General features: G+C 43.4%; 1 protein-coding gene across 1 annotated transcript; it reads right to left on the bottom strand.

The window, feature by feature from the left end:
- Window positions 1-888: 888 nt before the first annotated feature.
- On the bottom strand, window positions 889-16,859 carry TM4SF1 (transmembrane 4 L six family member 1). Its single transcript, XM_069618364.1, has 5 exons — window positions 16,602-16,859; window positions 8,453-8,542; window positions 8,216-8,361; window positions 4,068-4,254; window positions 889-1,403 (listed from the first exon to the last, which is right to left on the bottom strand). Exons 1-5 carry the CDS (start codon window positions 16,776-16,778, stop codon window positions 1,389-1,391), a joined length of 615 nt encoding a protein of 204 aa, XP_069474465.1. The 5' UTR covers window positions 16,779-16,859; the 3' UTR covers window positions 889-1,388.
- Between the last annotated feature and the right edge of the window lie 3,297 nt (window positions 16,860-20,156).

Raw genomic sequence — 20,156 nt, forward strand, 5'->3', positions numbered from 1 at the left:
TATTACCTGTCTGCACCCACCCACATGCCTGCTCAACATGGGTGACTAGCAGGGACTTGGCCACCCCTACCCTCCATCATATTGGTTAAAATGCACACATGCATTCTATAACTGACGAATTTCTCATACTTGAACTTCGGTCCCCAAGAGCGTTCAACCTACAGCGCGCTGAGACCATAACGGTGGTGAAAGGCGCAATACAAATGCCCAGTACGTATCATAGTTCTATCATTTTTTTCAACTGCATTTGTACATTTGTGAACAATCTAAAATTTTGAAATGATCCCCCTTTTACTGTTTTCAAAGGTTCTACCTGTTTTGGGAAAATCTAAAAGCATAAGATTTGTTAATGTAACGAGATCTTATGTAGCACAATTGCTGCCATGTTGGCAGCTCTTCTGTGCTAGGTTCTGGAAGATAGACGGAAGGCTTAGTTAGTACTTGGGAGAGAGGAAGAAGCAGACGTGAAACCTGCACTATTCATGAGTGCAGATCAGAGAAACACATTTTTGGTGTGCAGTAAGTGAGTTGTGGTGAGGGCACCTGGGTTGTGTGTCCAGAGGGGTGGCCCAGGAGTAGGCATCCTAATCGGTTGATGAACAACAGCGTCCACCCTGAGAACAAGGACGCGTAGCGGTGGCTGTAAGGATGGTTGCTCTTCGTATTTTTGGTAGAGATGTAACATGTGCTTGGTGTTGGTATGAGCACGGGTGGGAAAGTACTAGCAGGCAATCGGTTCCCAGTGTTTGACAGGCAAGAGGGTCCTGACCCAGTTGGCCCAGTGGCTGTGCAATTATAGAAGTAGGGCTGTTCACCTGATTCCTGACGCAAACCACGCCCTGGACTGAGAACTGAACCCAGATCTTTATATACAGTCACACAAAAGAATCTTTTTACAGCCATTTATTGCAATTTTAAATATACATGTTTTAAACGTTCTCTTATTTTTGGGAAACCACTTGATAAAAAAACAAAAGTGTGGGTATCGTGTCAATCACAGTGTTATGCTGTAAAAGGTGTGCGCACTCCGGCTTGATAACGTTCATCAAATGTTTTTTCCGTTCTCCTTGTATAGACATGAAAAGAAACATTCATCATTTTTGGGCAATTCTCATCAATGAGAGGGAGGAAAACAACTAAATAGCTGTATGCACAAATATCATATTGAAGTATTTCTAAGTCAGGTCTGTCCCGCAGAAAACACTACACAAGCTTGTATAATATAGAATAGTGTGTATAATTTAAACAATGATAAAAAAAAACTATATACAACAAATTTACACGGTCTTGTATGAACATTGTTCAAGGTGAACATCAAAGCAACCGACGCTACAATAGCAGCGCAATTCAGGGCACAGTAACATGGCTCCCATTCTCCCGGCAAGGTTTCAGCAAGCGTAACTCTGGAGAGAAAGAAGAATAGTCCATGAATTCATTGTCTGGAGGTCAAAGTAGCCTTGCAGCTTTAAATACAATGGATGAAAGAAGCAGCGGGAACAGCATGGAATGATCAAAGAGCAAGACATTTGGCGGATAAACCACGATGCTTGTGTGACTTGTTGGGTGCAATGAAGCAACTGCGCTTGTATAAAACAGCAATAATTAAATGAAATACATTTTTGGAATCAGGCAAAACAGGCGAGTATGGTCGCCATACTTTTGTGTTCGGTTGAGCATGTACAACATATGTTTTTTGAAACAGGTGAATGAAGTCTCTGACTGAAGACAGGTATTGACTTCCCTATAGCTGAGATATTGTAAGTTTTTCTATGTATGTGACTTTTGGCGTATTGAATTGGATGAAATTCGGTCTAGTCACTCCTTGTGTCCAGGGTGAAGCTTACATGATTGTTTTGTATATAGAGACAAACACGCCATTGCATTTGGTCATGATGATTTTATATGTAAGGATTCCCATTCCATTGCATTTGGTCAATATGATTTTGTATATAGGGATCCCCACGCCATTGCATTTGATCATGATTATTTTGTATATAGGGACCCCCAAGCCATTACATTTGGTCATTATGATTTTGTATATAGGGATCCCCACGCCATTGCATTTGATCATGATTATTTGTATATAGGGACCCCCAAGCCATTACATTTGGTCATTATGATTTTGTATATAGGGATCCCCACGCCATTGCATTTGATCATGATTATTTTGTATATAGGGACCCCCAAGCCATTACATTTGGTCATTATGATTTTGTATATAGGGATCCCTATGCCATTGCATTTGGTCATTCAAAGGGTGATTTTCTGTCAGTGAAAGAAACTGGACAGGATCTCGGGTGACCAGTTTGTAGCCCCATCCAGAAGGCGCTAAGTCTGTCTCTTTTGTTTCATTAATGTGAATTAGTTTTTGGAGAACATGAATTGTCCACCTAACCATTGATTCAAACATTGCTTTATATGGGGGTCCAGTTGAGAAGAGGGTAGAGGCTGCACTTGTATGTATTTTCTTATTTTATTTAATACCGGCAGTGAACTTTTGCACAAACAAAAAATGAAGATTCACTGGCTGGATGAAAGATGGAGCTTTGATGCTGTTAAATAATTCAGAGGCTAAGCCTTCAAAGAGCCTTGGCCACACCTATGCAGCAACAACACATTGAAGGAACTCATGGTCCTTTCAAAAGTGGGGGAGATAATTTAGTGGCTCAGGTGCCAAATCTGCCATTTTGTGCCTCTAGAGAAATAGTTGGAACCTATGTGCATGTCAATGTTCCCCAAAGAAGGGAATACACGCCACACTGTGCTTGTTGCCATTGCAGAGGCGTACATTTTATCCCAAAGAAGGAGCTAATTGTAAACCTATCTGGAGGATGCCTGCATTTTTCAATACCCACTTCATGCGTGGAGGCCTTTGAAAACATCATAGCGAGCCACATGGCTTTCCAGCCACTTTCAAAGTCCCCACCCTCAGAGGGCAGGGGGAATGAGGCACACAATAAGAGCGTGTTAGGTGATACCCCTCTTCACTTGCCAGTCTAAATCATAGTACATGCACAAACTAAGGTAAGTGTTGCCTATTTGCCCACACACTCTGCAAAGGCACACTCGGGCTAGGGTGCACCAATTGCAAGCTAAATGTTGTCATATGCTGTAGAAATTCATGAACAAGGCTATGTTTACCTTTCCTCTGTCACTTTGTTCATGTTCATCTTTTCCTTCTTCCAAATATTGAACACTCCTTTGCATTTCACGGGGGAGGGATGTGTTCTTTATGCTACATGGCATTTGCAAAGTGCCCCTCTGCCATTCAACTGGTGGAACACTATTTTTGTCAGATCTGGGAACACCAATTATTTGCTCAAAGAACAGAAATAGGACTGGACCTGTTCAGTGAATGCATGCTGGGTTATCCTGGATATGAAAAAAAAGAGTACACCACCAGCCTCGCTGGAACAGTGGATGCAACCTATCAGCCAGAAAAAGATTTGCCATGGGAGAGTTAGATATTGACAGCAGAGTGCAAGCCAAGGCTCCTTCCTATTGTGTGTTGATAAAATGTGATCAGATACCCCATGTTGCTTCATTGGGGTACCAATGACAACTCTGGTTCAAACAATGAAGCAACACTGTAGACACTAAACAAACAGTGTTGCTCCTTGAGACAAGCAAGAAGACTCTTCCATGGGAAGAAGGCACTCATAAACTGACTCTGTCAGGTGATCAAGCCTGTTTACTCTCTAATGAACTTTCCTTTCTTTCCGTCTCTGCCTGAGCCGCATTGAAGCTTCTCTCCTTTTCTGAGACGATCATCAGCAGATTGTACCACCCGGTGGTAAGGTTGACAGTAGCACTAGGTAAAAAACCAAACATGCACCATTTTGTTCAACATGGAAGTGCCTACAGGGGATTTGGCTCACATTGATGTGCTGTATCCTAAATATTCACCAAAAATACACAACTAGATTATAGGGGTGTGTAAACAATACTCAGCACAGGTTTGCTTAAGGTTCCCATGCTGCCTAAGGTCTTTATAATTGCAAGGGCGTTCCAGAGACAGTAGATTCTGCAGAGGTTAAGTCACACACTAAACACGACTGGCTCCTTACCTGTTGTTCATTACGACAGCCACAGCAGCTGCATATTCCTCCAATTAAGCCATTGATTATTTGGATCAAGCACAGAATGAACTCAATTCCCGCAAGTCCCAAAAGAATCGAGAATAGCGTCACGTTCCATGTAACAACGTTCTTCGGTTCAATGCATTCCGACCAGGAGGCGTGATCAGTTAGGTACCTGGTTAAGAAGAAAAAACATGCATAGTGGTGAGATCCTTTAGCAACAATACACTATGGATGCAGTCCGAATTCTGCTATCAGTTCACAGAACATTGATGGATCGGGTAGGTACAAGAATCCTAATAAACATAAGAATGTGAGGGTGGGATATGGGATGTCTGTCAGGTTTCACTTGGGGATGCTATTCATAGGCCAGAATCAGCAGGCTGGAGACATAGGACACCACCAGCAGACATAGACATGGAAGCATTTCACAACTATTAAGATTGATATTCAGTTGGTTGATGTGTCGTGATGCTAGATATGTTCTTTGATCAATGTCATATACATAGTAATATTTATTTGTCACAGAAGGTTCCAATAAATAATTACAAAAACATAGTGCCCCTTGTTTTTTCACATTTTAAAAATGAGCTCCTGCCGAAGTTATTACACTCGAAACACATTGTATGCATTATAATATAAGCATTTAATTGCATACATAACCATCAAATAAACACTTCCATTTTCACCAGACAGTTACTGAAAATGTTAAGAGAATGAGTAATAAACTCCATCTTACAAAGTGGGCAGGGATAAGGATGTAATACACAATATTACAATTCTACCCTTGTGCATACAGCTTATATGGTTTATTGGGTTGAAGGTTAATTGTGACGTGGACAAAATCAGTAGACAGTCAAGTAATATAGGGGGGATTTATCCTCCCCATTATTTACATTCTAGGTTTTTATTTATTGAACCATAAGGACATCATTTCTAACAGAGAGCTTGTACATAGCATACATTGAAGATTGCAGAGGAATTCCATGGTTAGAATGTCTTTACTGCATATGATAGTTCTCTGAATGAGAGTATACCAAGGAATGTAAGGGTGGTGTAAGGAGACTAGGGACAGAGACTAGGTAAAATACATGAATAAGATATATATTAAGGGCTGAGATTCAGAATCTGCATAGGAATCATTTACATACTTACACTGGTGTATGGGAGGTAGGCGTCTTGGTGAGGGATAGTGATTGGATTGTACACACGCTCCACCAGCCAGCAAGTGGAGCTGTCATCGGGTCTACTCTTCACGCGTGCACACGGGTGGCTTCCTAGAGAATCCCTACAGCAAATGTTTCATTTTTGGTGAATTATGTATCATGGGAGGAGCTTACTGACGACATTTTCTAACCGTAAAATGTAGATTGTTGGTTGTTGTTTAGTGTTTTTTCTTTCGTTTTGCCCTGTTTAAATATGTATTTTTATTACAAATGTGCATGTTTTCATACTATCTGGTGTATTGTTCCTCCCTACAGCCACATTATTTAACGATTGCATTCTGCCTTTCTATTGACACACAAGCTCAGACTTTGTATATTATTATATTATATGATCGATTTGCCTATTTCTATCACTGTTTCCATAAACTGTTACAAGGTTTCTTATCACTAAAATGAAACAATGCTCTCTGTGGTTATTTTGAATTTCTGATCCGGTGACCTTTTTAGCAAGGATCTCAGAGCAGAGACTAATTTACCATAGGTCGGTTGCTTGAAGGCCCAGGTCATTGCAATCCATCACCCGGAGGATACATTTGCTGATCAGTGCTCAATGCACAATAAAGTACATTGGTCGGTGTGTTCTAATCGCCACAATTTCTCTGCAATAGTGTGAATAATTTCTCCTCGTAGAGTGTAGTAGGAAGTGTTTTCAGATTTGTGGTGCTCACTAATAGAATTATTCTTTTTTTTGTATTCACTTTTTTTTCAGTAATGAGACAGGCATTAAAACAGTTTGCAGCGTAAAGCATGAAAACTTCATCTGTCAATAGATGTAAACTTCCCGTACTCCCATAGTTGCCCAGCTCAGACAAGACCCGCTTCATATCAATCTTGCGAGGACTCGGCTATTACGTTTTGCAACAGAGAAGCCCAAATGCAACTGAGGGGAGAGGGCAAGACGATAGCCATCGTGTGCCTCCACTGATTGGATTTATTTTGAATGTTGTGGGATTTCCAGGCAGAGTCCTCTTTTATATCTAGCGTACATAGTTCCACTACTTTGTTCCATGCACTTCGACCCATGCTCTCTAGTAACCTTGTTCTAATTTGCTCCTGAAGTAGAGGCAAACCGTGGAAGAGAGGAATGCCAGCATAGGAGATTGGATGGGTGTCACTGTTGGAAAATGCAGCCGAATTCCAAGATCAAGACCATGGCCTTGGAGCGATTGGCTTTCCACTGTGATACTTTTCCAAACCATGTCGCTGTGGTAAATGTAGCAGGAATAGAACATGAATTCTAATTCTAGATTATAATTGTTCTTTTATAACGTGCTTAATGCCAGTGAGTGGTGGTTTCTACACGTAGGATTCAGAGTCGAATCTAAGTATATAAAAGTATAAAAGCGAAAAGAATCAACTCAGTGTCATATGTCCATGTTAGTCTTAAATCCATGTACTGTAGCCATGCATTTGAAACACAGCTTTAAACCAATCAATTGTTGAATAAGAATCTGTGCAAACAGTGATGCAAACGAAATACATCCAATCACACCCTCAGTGATTTCTGTAAAAGGCTAATGCGTTCAGCCCGTAGGAGCCACGTCCACTTAGTGTTTGTTTTTCTCTCTCTCTCACTGTCTCTCACTGTCTCTCTCTCTCTCGCTCTCTCGTTATTGACATAATCCCAGGTTATCCTGAACACCTTGTGTGGTTGAGGCCCATCAGGACTTGACTTGGTCACCGTCAGTATAGTCCTATGAGACTTATACTTTAAATGATCGGCCAGTGCCTGTTTTTAACCCTAGTAATGTCCATTGTTATTAGAGTCCCTTTTTTCGACTTGTTATACATTTCCTCATGGCTGTCACACTTTGTAAACCCATCGACATCAGGTGATATGATCATGGTGCCGTGCACCATTGTAATGCGCTATTCTGACTTGCTTGCTTTTTTATTTATTTATTTATTTGATTTCAGTCATGTTTGCATTTACTCAATGGGCGCTCCTTTCGAGTTTGGCGGAAATTCAGTTGGAATTGTCGCCAAACTCATTCGCTGATACCGTCACTCAGTCCCACGGATTTACTGCATGATCATGAGTGGGATAACAGTGCTGCAGATTCCCATGTTTGGAGTCCCTAGGGCTGCGCGAGGATTTTGTCAGATGTACCATGAGCGGTAATTTCGCGGTAGAAAATCTGACGATTTTTTGGAGGTGAAAAGGAGGGTTCCCTTCCAGCTTCTTGATTGCACTGAATCAGGCCATAGTAGTAGCTACGGTATTAGCCTATTTGACCTAAAACAGTTGACCTAATTACCAATTTGGTCGAATTTTGCATGGATGATTTGGCCTTTGGGGCAATTTGGTTGCATATATTGCAAATACCAACCCTGGAGAGCAGGGGTGGCAGGGGTGTCCCCCGCACACTATTTTTGGCATTTTGCAATTTTGGGTGTGTGGGGGTGTCCCCGATTCCTTAAAATTCGGTCAAACATACCCAAAACGCAGCAACCAATTGCCTTTGGCTACCTTTGGTCAAGCGCTGAAGCCAGACTAAAAACTGAGGTACCCACACTTCAGTGTCAACAAACTTAGCCAATAAACCGCATCTCCCATTTTTTAAAGATGGCTGCATTATACCTTTTTCTTGTTTCCATCTCCTGCTTCTCAGGATTCCTGTGTCCTAAACCTGTTGCTCCCTAGCATGTCTTCTCTTTTAAACTGTGCTTCATTTTGTCCACTGAGCCAGTACAACCCAAAAGGTAACAAAGAGCTGAATAACACGTTTTCAAACCATCTCTGAGAAGCGCTTCCATCGAAAAGACCTAGTTTTCTGTGAGATGCAATCTTCTTCTGGTCGCATCATGAAGATAGCTGGACATTTATGGCCCCCTTGCAGCAACTAAATCATTTTCTCACCGACAAATCGTTTTTAACAATTGTCACACAAGAAATATAGTGACACCTACCCTCCATTGGTATCAAGGAAGACATATCTCCATTGGCTGGCACTGTCCAAGCATAACGGTCCTCTGGCCAGGGCCACTGCTGAAACAACGACACAGTAGGCGGAGCCTGCGAGCCCAATCACTGCTGCCAGGATCGAGGAAAACATCTGGTGATGAAAGACAAGGCATGAGTCGAGCTATGGCCACGCGAAAGCAACAACATTCATAGAAAACAGAACTGGTTCACGCGTAACATACCGCACACCCTTTCCCGCAGTTCTGGTGGCCGCAGCATCCGCAGCAGTTCTCACGCTCCAGTGCAATGAATACTGATGCTGGCAGGAATATCTACAAAGAAACACAGCAGGCAATTGAGTAACCAGCAGATATTTAGGAAAGCACAGCATTTGTTTTTCTCAAGGGTGCATCTTCTTTCACCTTGACCTCAGCATGATTGTACAACCATCTAGCAAGTGCCTGTGCCTTTTATTTTTTTTCCCACCATAGTATCATAAAGGGTTAAAACTACCCAAATCCTATTATCTTAAATGCTCCTTTCATTTAAGAAATCTAATGGAAGGTTGCCCTTTTCTGCCCTCTTTGCAATGTTGAACATTCTATGATTCGGGAACTTGCAAGGTCAGGAAATGTTGATCTTTATATTTTGTAATTCAGATACTACCAACTTCGTCCTATTTAAGACTCGTCTTTGTCTTCGTGTAGTGCTTGGTGATAGGCAATCACTAAATGTAGAAACCACTACAACTTATCCTTAGGTTTCCAATCAATCTTTGAAGAAACCAAGTTGTGCAGTTGAGTGTTTTATGAACAGTGATATAGATAAGGTTTGTTATTCCTGAATATCATTGTTTGTGCACTTCCTCTAAACCTCTGGAATGACCATCAGGAGAACCTCAGATGCCTGGAACATGACTTGCACTTTGGGAAATCCCTGAAGACCCATTTATCGCCCAGAAAACCTATCCTTCCACCCTCTATCCCAGAAAACATATCCTGCCCAACCTCTATCCCAGTCTGATTCAGGGACCTCATCCAACACCTTAGAGCCCGCATGCAGCCCTGACACCACCCAAGGGCCACATCCATTCCTTCTCCCTGCCCATCACGGACCTATCAAAGAAGTTCCGCTACCAGCTGCACCTCCTCAGAGGTATTCTTCCCTTTCTTACTTTCCCCCAGAAACTCAATCTCATTGGCTCTCTCCAGGCTGGACTACTGCAACAGCCTCTATCTCAACCTGCCTTCCTCTACTCTCCGCCCTCTGCAACTAATCCAGAAGAGTACTGCAAGACTTTTACTTGGCCTCAAGCCCAGGGATCATATCTCTCCAGCCCTGAAATCTCTCCACTGGCTCCCGGTGGCTGCAAGGATCAAGTTCAAGACCTTCTGCATCATCCACAAGGCGGTCTAGGGCTGGGGCTCGCATTACATCCAACTCTCTCTTCCTAAACATCTTCCTTTCCAAGCTCTTCACTCAGCTACCTCTAACTATGACGGTCAGACGCTTCTCCAGGCAGAGAGCTTGCGGTAGATCTCTCTCCTCTGCAGGAGCCTCCCTCTGGAATGGCCTCCCTGGCCCTCTCAAACTCGAGCAAGACCACCTTAGTTTCCGGAAGCAGCTCAAGACCTTCCTTTTCGCTTCTGCTTTCTCTCTTACTCTCCCCTGATGATCACCTGTCTGCCTTGGTAGCTGGTCCCCTGGCTAACCTCTGAACCTAATGGGCACCAGGCTTCTTCCACAACCTGCAAGCACCTGCGCTGCCTCCAGGCCTCCGCGCCCTTGGGGCCCACTTGCACTTCCCTAGCTGGCTCCCCTGGCTGCACTTACCCAGAGCATTGCTTCCCTGACCGCCCTTCACTTCTCCACTCACCCCAAGCTCTTCTCCTCTCCCCCATGCACTTGCACGATCTGAATGACACAAGGCCCAGCAAGATTGTTGTTTCGTCCTCCTCGTGTCTCCCTACCTTGTCTTGTCTCTCGTCCTCCTCGTGTCTCCCTACCTTGTCTTGTCTCTCGTTCTCCTCGTGTCTCCCTACCTTGTCTTGTCTCGCCTAGAAACACTTGTGTACAGGCGTGTTATAAATGACTCATCATATCATATCAGGCTATAGCCTGGCCCTGGAATTCCATTCTTTTTCTGCACTTTGGCAAATTTGCCACTGGACCTTCATGAATGCAGCAAACTGGCCCTCTTTGCATGACACGTTCGTTATCCATTCCGCACCCTTTTCGTCCCTCTTTTGTCCTTCTCCTCTAATCCTCCCAAGTTTCCCCAGTTCTGTAAAAATGTTCAAACAATGTTCCCCACTGCACACAAAAAACAAAATACAGCAATAGATACCGACAATTCCCTATCACTGTCTCCACAGTCCATCTGGAGGCCCCTTCCTGCTGTCTGTCCTCCCCAGCCGTGTTTGTGTTTTTGTAAAACATACCCTGCAACCGCTTTGTACTCATCACGTCATCTTATGAACTGGGACAACGTGTTCGCAACCTACACACCGACTATTTCAAAACCGCTCTTTGTGTTTGGCATCAGTCGGGCATAATGAAGGTTAAGGACATGTGACTCGTGTTTAAAACCGCACCCATTTCAACATCCAAAAATAATAATGATTATTAGAGGACGCAGAATGTACAGAGAGCAGTGAAACCATAAATTGCCCCGATGACGCACCAAGTTCCCACGGCATCACAGAAACTGGATGTGTTTATTTGAAAAATGTTAATAAAAATATATTTAAAAAAAATAAGTCATTGCTCGCAACACAAGGTTGGCACCTTTGCTCTTATTTATTAAGCGCGGACCCAGGGATTGAACCTGTGTTGCGCAGTGTTGTCTTCTATCCTTCCAAGACTCCACCATGAGGAAAAGAAAAACATGAGGGTGAAGAAAGAGCTCATCTTCTGAACTCACGTTGGAGCGCCCACATCTTTGTGTGCCTCCCAGAATGGGTGTGCAGGTTAGAGGATGCCCACAACATTTGGGGTTTTTCATATAGATTCCATATAGATTCCTGCTAACCTATGCCGCCTATAGAAAGTCTCGCAACTGAGCAATGAAGAAAGCAACATACCTTAATCCAGAAAGGTCTGAAGGCCCCGGATTTAGCAACAGTGTGCACCATTTGTTAATTCAGATACATCCTAGGTGGTCTCCTTGTCAATGTGTCATAAATGCTACTTTCATGACGGAGCACCTAAGATCAGGGCCAGTGAACATTTAAAAACACTTGGGAAAAGAAGAGCTGTACAAAAGTTGAATCATCTAGTCCTTAATTTTAACAATTTTAAATTCAGTCATTAGCAAATCACGTAAACTTGTGACAAATCCTGATCCCACCAAGTTTGCCCACTTTATTTCTGTTTTAAAGTATCAAATGTAGCAATTATACAGCACCAGTAAAGGCCTGCCAGCCGAAGCATAGGTAAGGCTGTGCGAAGTGAGGGCCTCAGCTAGAACTCAGGGCTGTGACCGGCCCTGTACACTCCCCTGAGCGGGGTTAATTGCACCCCGTGGTTCATCTGGGGTGTGAATATTTGTATTTATTTTTAAGCAGGAGTGGGCTCCACGCGTATTGCACGAGCACAAACTACTGTAAAAAAAAAAAAACAATATGGCCACCGACATAGAAAATAGAAAAGACTTTTATTCACTTTTCAATTCCTAGTGCTGTGGCGGCTGCGGGCGGGAAGTAGAGCCCGGACCGGAGCACAAAGCTCAGCTTCAGCAAGTAAGTGGGACAGCATAGAGGGAAGGGCTGGCGGAACAATATGGGATGTCTGGGATGGGTGCGGGAGAGAGTGGGGTTTTGAGAAGGCCACGGGATAGGGTCCCTGTTGCCTCCTCACATTCAAGATGGTGGCACACGGGAAGGAACTCGAGTGGCTTGAAAAAGCGGGCAGTACACTGTGTGATCTCGCCCACGTTTCCAGCCACCTGATTGGCTGAGCGACCTTCCACTGATGTGAATGGACAATCATTTCCGAACAATAATTCCATCCAAGACAAAAATCCTTCTTATTGGATATTACAATCCTCATAATCTTTTGTCATTAAATGGGTTCCCTGCCCACCACAACCAAATCTTAAAAATAAGCTCTCAGTCTATTTGGACTGCACGCTGCCACAGCTTTCTGCAAGAACTCCAATTCAATAAAGACAGGCGTGTGTCCTCCTCTTAAGATCTGTGGGGAAACTTTGTCTATATTGGACATGTGCTTACAGAGTTCAGAGTGGACTAGACCATTTCAGCTAAACCACCCATGTCACAGGGCCACTCAGTAGACACCCCTAGTCGTTCACCTCCAGCTCAGAGCCACTGAACAATGCATTATGGTTATGCAAATTGGTTCAAAGGCATGCTTTTTGCTCCAGAAAATTGTCTTTGCCTTATTGGACAGTCAACTCTCAAAGAGACAGACAACCACACATGCATTTCACCCTCATTAGGGCTCATTTGTGTGTCATAGTCAGACATCCTTTTGGATGTGCAAACACTATGTTTTGAGCTAATTTGCATACCCACAATGCATTTCTTGGTGAAACTGTGGCATGTGTGGCATAAATAAAATGGCCTAGTCTATTCTCGCATTTTAGGAAGAAAGGTTTTTTTTAATGCGTTTTTTTCAATTTGCCGTAAAATGTATGGTGTTTGCTAAACTTCCGAATCTGAGGCATGGGTGTCCAGTCAAAGTTTTGAATACATTGTTTCGAAATGAAACAGTTTCGAAACAAAAGGATCGGAAAAAAAAATTTGAATGCCTTTTTTTAAATGTATTTTTTTTTTGGCTTTCGTATAGTAAAAAATAGTTTTTTCCCCAAAAAACAGGGGTTTGGTGGGGGACACCCCAAAAAAGAAAACGTGAAAAAAAAACGTGCATTCAATTTTTTTTTCAGTCCTTTTGTTTCGAAACTATTGCATTTCGAAACAATCTATTCGACCCTTTCACTATAAACCTGAGGCATGGGCTGGCTCACATGCAATCCAAGAAAGACTATGGTAATGGCCTCAATGCTGGTCTCCCTCATAGTACCATTGAAAAGCCTCAGAGACTCCAGAATGTGGCTGATGGTCACTGGTCAACATCCCTTAACTCTTTCGCATCCCTTAGGATTTATTTATGTCCTATTTCCCATAGGAAAGCATTGAATTCCTGGGACTGAAAGTGTTAAAAGAAGGTTCATGTCTCCCCCCACTGCTCCGCTCCATACACTGGCATTCCATAGAAACAAGGGTGACGTTTAATGCTTTTTGTGTAGCTCTTATAGTTTGTCACTCGATCAGCCCCCACCTTGCATAATCTCCATGACCTTAAGAGACGAGCCATGACACCACCGCAGTTCAAGGAATGCCCTGCATGTAAAGTGCAATAGAAGGGGTGTGGGGCAAGGCAATCATGTGCTGTAAAAAGGATGTTGGTGCAGAATACTATCCTCCCTGGTTTTGGGGTGATCAGTGTTCATCTGAGGTTCGGAAACTGCTGAATTATGTCTTACTCGAAGCATAAATTCTCGCAAGACTTGCTAATCCTCCCAGAAAATTAGCAGCGTGAGATGGTGTCTTGGGCACCCAAAAAATGCTTAAGCTATAACATAACTATTCCTATAACATTTACAGTTTATTTTAATTTAATCTAAAGAATATTTCACAGACGGGCTGATTTGAATAGTTGACAAAATGGAATTTGCGAACTGGAAGCATTCAAGATTAGAACGAAAACCAATCTTGCTTAGTCTGTTATGACAACACAGTCTCTGTCCTGGAAAAGTCAATATCACTCTTTAGTCTTATCGCCAATCACATGGAAAAATGAATACAAATCTCAATGGTTTTGGTCCTGATGTTTAATTAGGAAACACACTTTCTAGGAAGGTGTATCTATCACTATATGTCAGACATTTCATTTGAAAAAAATATACTGTACAACCTTTTTAACAAACCACATGTTTAATGACTTAATGCCAGTAAGACGGAGATCTTTCTCACTGGCATCCCTGCTCCCGCTTTCCCTCTCTCACTCTAGCTGCCCTCCTTGGGCCCTCTACCTTCGCCATCCTGTGAGGTAAAAAACTTTAGTGTCATCTTCGACTCCACTTTCACCTTCTCTCCTCACATCACAGACCTTGTCAAGAAGGCCCACTACCAGCTGCACCTCCTCAGAGGTATTCTTCCATTTCTCATTTCCCCCCAGAAACTCACTGTTTCCAGAGCCCTGTATCTCTCTAGGCTGGTCTACTGCAACAGCCCGTTTCTCAATCTGCCTACCTCTACCCTTCGCCCTCTGCAACTAATTCAGAACAGGAGTGTGAGACGTATCCTTGGTCTCAGGTCCAGGGACTGTATCTCTCCAGCCCTGAAATCTTTCCACTGGCTTCCGGTGGCTGCAAGGATCAAGTTCAAGACCCTCTGCATCGTCCACAAGTCTTTCTGGGGCCGGGGCCCGCACTACATCCAACTCTCTCTTCCGAAATATCTTCCTTCTAGAGCCCTTCACTCAGCTACCTCCAACTCTCTGAGGTTCAGACGCTTCTCCAAGCACAGAGTGGTGGGTAGATCTCTCTCCTATGCAGGTGCCTCTCTCTGGAATGGCCTCTCTGCCCCCCCCTCAGACTTGTGTCGGAGCACCTAAAGTTCCAGAAGCAGTTCAAGACCTTCCTTTTGTTCTTTGCCTTCTCTCTCTCTCGCTTCCTTGCTAACTTACCTTTTCTGCTGCACCGACAGGTTGCTTGGTATCCCCAGAGTTTACCGGGTACCATGCTCCTCCACAACCAGTCTTCCCTGCACTGCCTCCGGGCCTACTGCGCACTTAGGGGCTGTAACTGTACCCCTACAGCCCCCTGGCCTCCAACACTTACCCAGAGCCGTGCTGCCCTGGCTGCAATCACTCAGAACTTGCTGCCCTAATCGCACTTCCCCATTTCCTATCCCCCGCAACTCGCATTGTTGAACTTGCACGATCCAAATCTCACAAGGCCTAGTAGGATCGTTTGTCTTGTCTTCCTACTGTCTTCTCTCCCTTGTCTTGTGGCACCTAGAATTATAAATGCCAAATCCTATCACATCTGATATGTAAACCTGTATGGGCTCTGAAATGTTCGCCTTTTGAATAGTCGTGTACAGTTACATTTCTATTCTATCTGTAGATTTTGTTAGCGTTGAATTTTTTATTCAATCCGTTTACAATTCTTTTTATTTCTATCTCTATGTCTCGGGAGGATAGCTCAGCGGCAACGTGCTCACCTTAAAAACAAGATGACCCTGAGCAACGCAGGTTCGTTCCCCGGGTCTGCGCTTATATCTCAATATTCTGATAGCACTGCTCCCAACGGTGTGCAGTGCTGTTCAAGTGTTTTAAATAAATGAGAAGATTACTGTATGCAATTCAATTTGAAGTAGGAGCTGCAAGGACATGTGGATGTTGCTTTTTCTTCAGAAAAGTAGTTAACTATATAACATAATGTGTGTTATCTGATAGTCCATTCGTCTACACTTTAAATCTGTTCACTTTCTGCAATATGGCATCCTCGGCAGAGTAGGTGTGCAAATGAGAAAAATGCAGTGGCCTTTTGAGTCATGAACCCATGGATTACAATTTGTCTTGGGAGGATAGCTCAGGGGCAACGTGCTCACCTTGGAAGCAAGATGACATGGAGCAACACAGGTTCGATCCAAGGATTCGCGCTCAGAAACCTCTGGATATTAAGCAAGTTATTAATAATCTATCCTATCGTAGACAATAAATAATAATAAAATCAGAGTTCTTCAACTTTAAAAAAAAAAAGAGTTGTAAATGCTCAGCTTTTCTGGCTTTGAATAACTAACTTCATTTTTTCTAACTGCAAGGACAGACTGCATTGACTTTATTCTGTCAAACCATTAATTTGGGCAGGAATCAGCTGTTCTGGCCCCTTTCAAAATGTTAATGATGCAAATAGGACCACCAAGGGCTCACTGCACACAGTCCCCAGAACCCCCCTTCCACGTGCAGGGCTTTGTGTAACATGTTTGCTGTGTGATATTCAAAATCTATAGGGGCATATTATAACTCAACAAAGTGTATGTAACTTCCCATATGTCTCAGAATCGACTCTTACTACCCTCGTACGCCCACCAAGTACCACTTTCTGCTGCTTCCCCCGAGGCTATGTAAGTGCGTCACAAACAGCTATAGTTAAACGTTAGTGGCATAATTGTTCGGTTTTATTTGAACAAATAATAAATCATAAATAAAGTAATCTGACCAAATTTGAGCGGGAAAAAAGTAGTACGGTGATTCAAACACTCCCCAAACCGCTGCACATCTGAACATTTGATCCTAACAGCTCTTGACGTGCATGACAAAGTGCGGAAGCAGCAACATATACGAACATCTCTATCTTACCAGCAGGCCTGCCCCGACGAGTCCATGGAAGTACCAAACGTAGCTGGTGAGGTGGCCCTCTGACGCATACTTGGTTTCCCCATTTGGAAAATAGAGCAGAAGGTTTGCTATGATGCACAGAATCGCCAGGTAGAGTAGGTTGGAGCCAATGCACCGCGCGCATTTCCCGAAACACATGTTTTTGGTATGTTCTTGGTCTTCAACGTTCGCCCTTCGTACAAGTCGTTCCTCTGTGTGGACCAGCCTTTTAGAAATAAGCTCCCTTGCCTACAACGTCTTAAATACACAGACGCACTGAGTCACCTGGGCGAAGACATGTTTACAGTGCATTAATCACAGCGTTGATTGCTTCATACAATAGGCAAGGAAGCAAGGAAGGAGTGGATGGATGCCAGGTGAGAAGTCATGGGCCGAGAAATTAAGCACATGACGGGGGAAAAAGGCTAATGGAGCTCATTTGACAGTTTCTGTTTGCAACAGCATGAGTTGCCCTTTGCTGCGTCACAAGGATTGCTAGAAACCAAGCTGGAAACCGAACAGGAAAATCCAGAAATTTCCAATGGCCTAGTTTCTTCAAGTAATGAACATAGAAGAGCGAAATTCCATGTTTCCTTTCAATTCTTAACACAAAAAACAGCCAGGTTTTTTAGGGAACACTCTCTTACACGTGTACCTTTGCCATATTGCACAGATGTGCAGCTGTCTTCATTGAGTGGGGAGACACATGTTTACAATGTATATCATGGCAATCTCCGGGGTAACTATTAGCTGACCCAATGATCGTTATGTTCATTTTTCTCGATGCTGGCCTTCACTTCCGCCGCAAGTGCATTTTTCCAGTGATTTGCACACACAATATTATATACACTATTTTCTATTGACCTTTTCTTGTAGATCAGACCGACATGAATATTTGAGTGTGTGTTGATATTGCCTATTGACAGCTTGGCCATTACAGAAAGATTGCTGTCTCTCACAGAAATCCCGAATTGATAATGAATTTGTATATTTGCATACAAAAGCATATTGGTCAACAAAAGCACTTTCAGAGACCAGAGCGAGCGAGAGAGGGAGAGAAAACACGACTTCTGGGGCTACCCATTCCTGGTAATAGGGTGAAAGGTGGGCGTCTTCGTCACAAATGTAAAAGAAAGGAGACATGCACTGAGCATTAGCTCATGCTGTTCCAGCTGGCCAGAATCCAAAGTGAGTAAATGTCCCTTCCCTATCTGACATTTTGCTAGGAATTACTGATTTCAGAAGCCAGAATTGGCAGATTTTTCTGGCAATCAGTTAAGTGGTTTGACCAACACAATTGCGCAGTATTTATTCAGCTTCTGGAAAGTAATATCCTACGCCCTACAGATGCCATTTTATTTACCACATGGGATCTCGCTCCAGCAGTTATAGGTATATTAAGAAAGGCAATTATAACTATTAATAATTTAAAGATGATTTGTGAAAAATATAGAGAGCTGCACTAATTGTATGTCCAATGAGGGATGGAGAGTGAAGAAAGTATGGTCGCAGAGAAGATTCCTTCAAATTAATTTTTCAATACCATTTATTTTGTAATTCCTTTTAAGCCATAATCACCCGTTCCCTGGGCTGGAATGGGTGGTAATGGCCCGGAGCCTGAGTTAATAGGCCAGAGCGTAGTGAGGTCCTTTAACCAGGGCCCTGGTGCCAATACCTCCCGTTCCAGCCCGTGGAATGGGTAATTATGGCTATTAGCACCCCGAGTTTGCAATCCAGAAACCTGGGGTGCTAAGAGAAATGTATTTTCTTTCAATGAATGGGACACCTGTGCATTGTAACAAAATACTTTGTTAAGATTGCCGCCATGCATCCATATGGAGCCCCTCTTCCATTTCCATGGTGGCCAGCAAAAGTGAGATGGAGCGGTATTGGCGGTGGTGGGGCTATCACTACAGTAATCAGGTAAGTAATCTTGTGGTGGTTGGAAGAGTTGAGGGGGAAATCGAAAGGAAAGGGAAAGGAGGGTGGCAGGAAGATGGTGGAGTGGGGAAACAGCTATCAGGTTGCTTGGAATGCGGGCTTGGATCGTGGGATTCCATCCTTAGACAAGATTGGATAGCCAGAACAGGAGGGGGGGGGGGTAGCCATTATTCACAAAGAAACACTCTCTATCAGAACCGTACCCCACCAAGAGGAAGATAATATTGACATCCTTTCAGTCAAATTAGCACTTTCTCCAAATAGCACAATAAATATTCATACCGTATACCGTCCACCTGGCCCAACCACTAATTTCATAGGTCAAGTCAATCACCTCCTAGGAAACAACCTTAAAAAATCCACAAAATCACTACTTATAGGTGACCTTAATTTAGGATTCAACGACTCTAAGGACAAAACTGCTATCTCTCTTGCCAAAGACCTCCAAGACCTAGGCTTCTCTCAAAAGAGCACTTCGCCTACTCATGCTAAAGGACGCATCCTAGATTGGATTGTAGACCACAACTGTAACACAGCCATCACCTCCAATACTAGCCTCCCATGGACAGACCACAACCTTCTCCTATTTGACATCCCTGTCTTACTAAGCGCTAAAGTGCCTACTAAAGCACCGGCGACCTTAGTCAGAAGCGCCAAAAAACCCACTGCAGACAATATCAGTGCACTCCTCAATCTACCATGCCTAGCGCCCCCGTTCTCCACTGACCCCAACATCCTCGCAGAAATATTCAAAGACACTATCACAATGGCTGTCAACACTGTTGCCGCATTGGAAAACAAAAAAGAAAAAAAATCCTTCCATTCCAATTCCTGGTTCACAGAGGAACTCCAGACTTTGCGCAAAGACAAACGCTTAGCGCTCAAAAATTGGCAGCTTAACCCATACAATACCACAAAAGCTAACTTCAAATCCATAGCAAAAAAATACAAAGACGCAATCTTCCTTGCTAAATCTGAAGCCTACAACCACTGCAACTCCAATGCCAACTCCCACTCTAAAGAACTTTTCAACATATTCAAAGAACTAACCGTACCACCTACATGCCCTGATGAGATCGTCAAAGGCGAGGCATGGTGTACAGGCATTCAATCAGCCATGCTTACAAAAATAAACCTCCTCCAAAACAAAATATCCCACCACTTCAATACCTTACCAAAGCAAAGTGCACATGCACAGATAAAACCTAATGTAAAAGTAAGAAACGTGCCCAAATTTGCATTTACCGAAATCTCCGAAACTGAGGTCACTGACATTCTCAGACACCTCAAACCCTCACAATCTAAGGTCGATGTATGCCCCCCTAAAATCATCAAAGATTACACAGAACCACTCGCCCCTCTTCTCACAGCCTTCATCAATGCTTCCTTCAAAACGGGCATAGTCCCAGACAGCCTTAAAGAGGCCTGGGTACGCCCTCTCCTAAAAAAAACGACGCTAGACCCTGCTAACCCTAACAACTACCGACCCATAACCACAGTCCCATTCCTCCTGAAACTACTTGACAAGGCCGCCCACAAACAGATCCAACTATACCTTGAATCGAACGCAATCCTAGGTAAAAGACAATCTGGGTT

This window comes from Ambystoma mexicanum, chromosome 10 (assembly GCF_040938575.1).
Source record: "Ambystoma mexicanum isolate Mex_15411 chromosome 10, UKY_AmexF1_1, whole genome shotgun sequence".
Lineage (NCBI taxonomy): Eukaryota > Metazoa > Chordata > Amphibia > Caudata > Ambystomatidae > Ambystoma > Ambystoma mexicanum.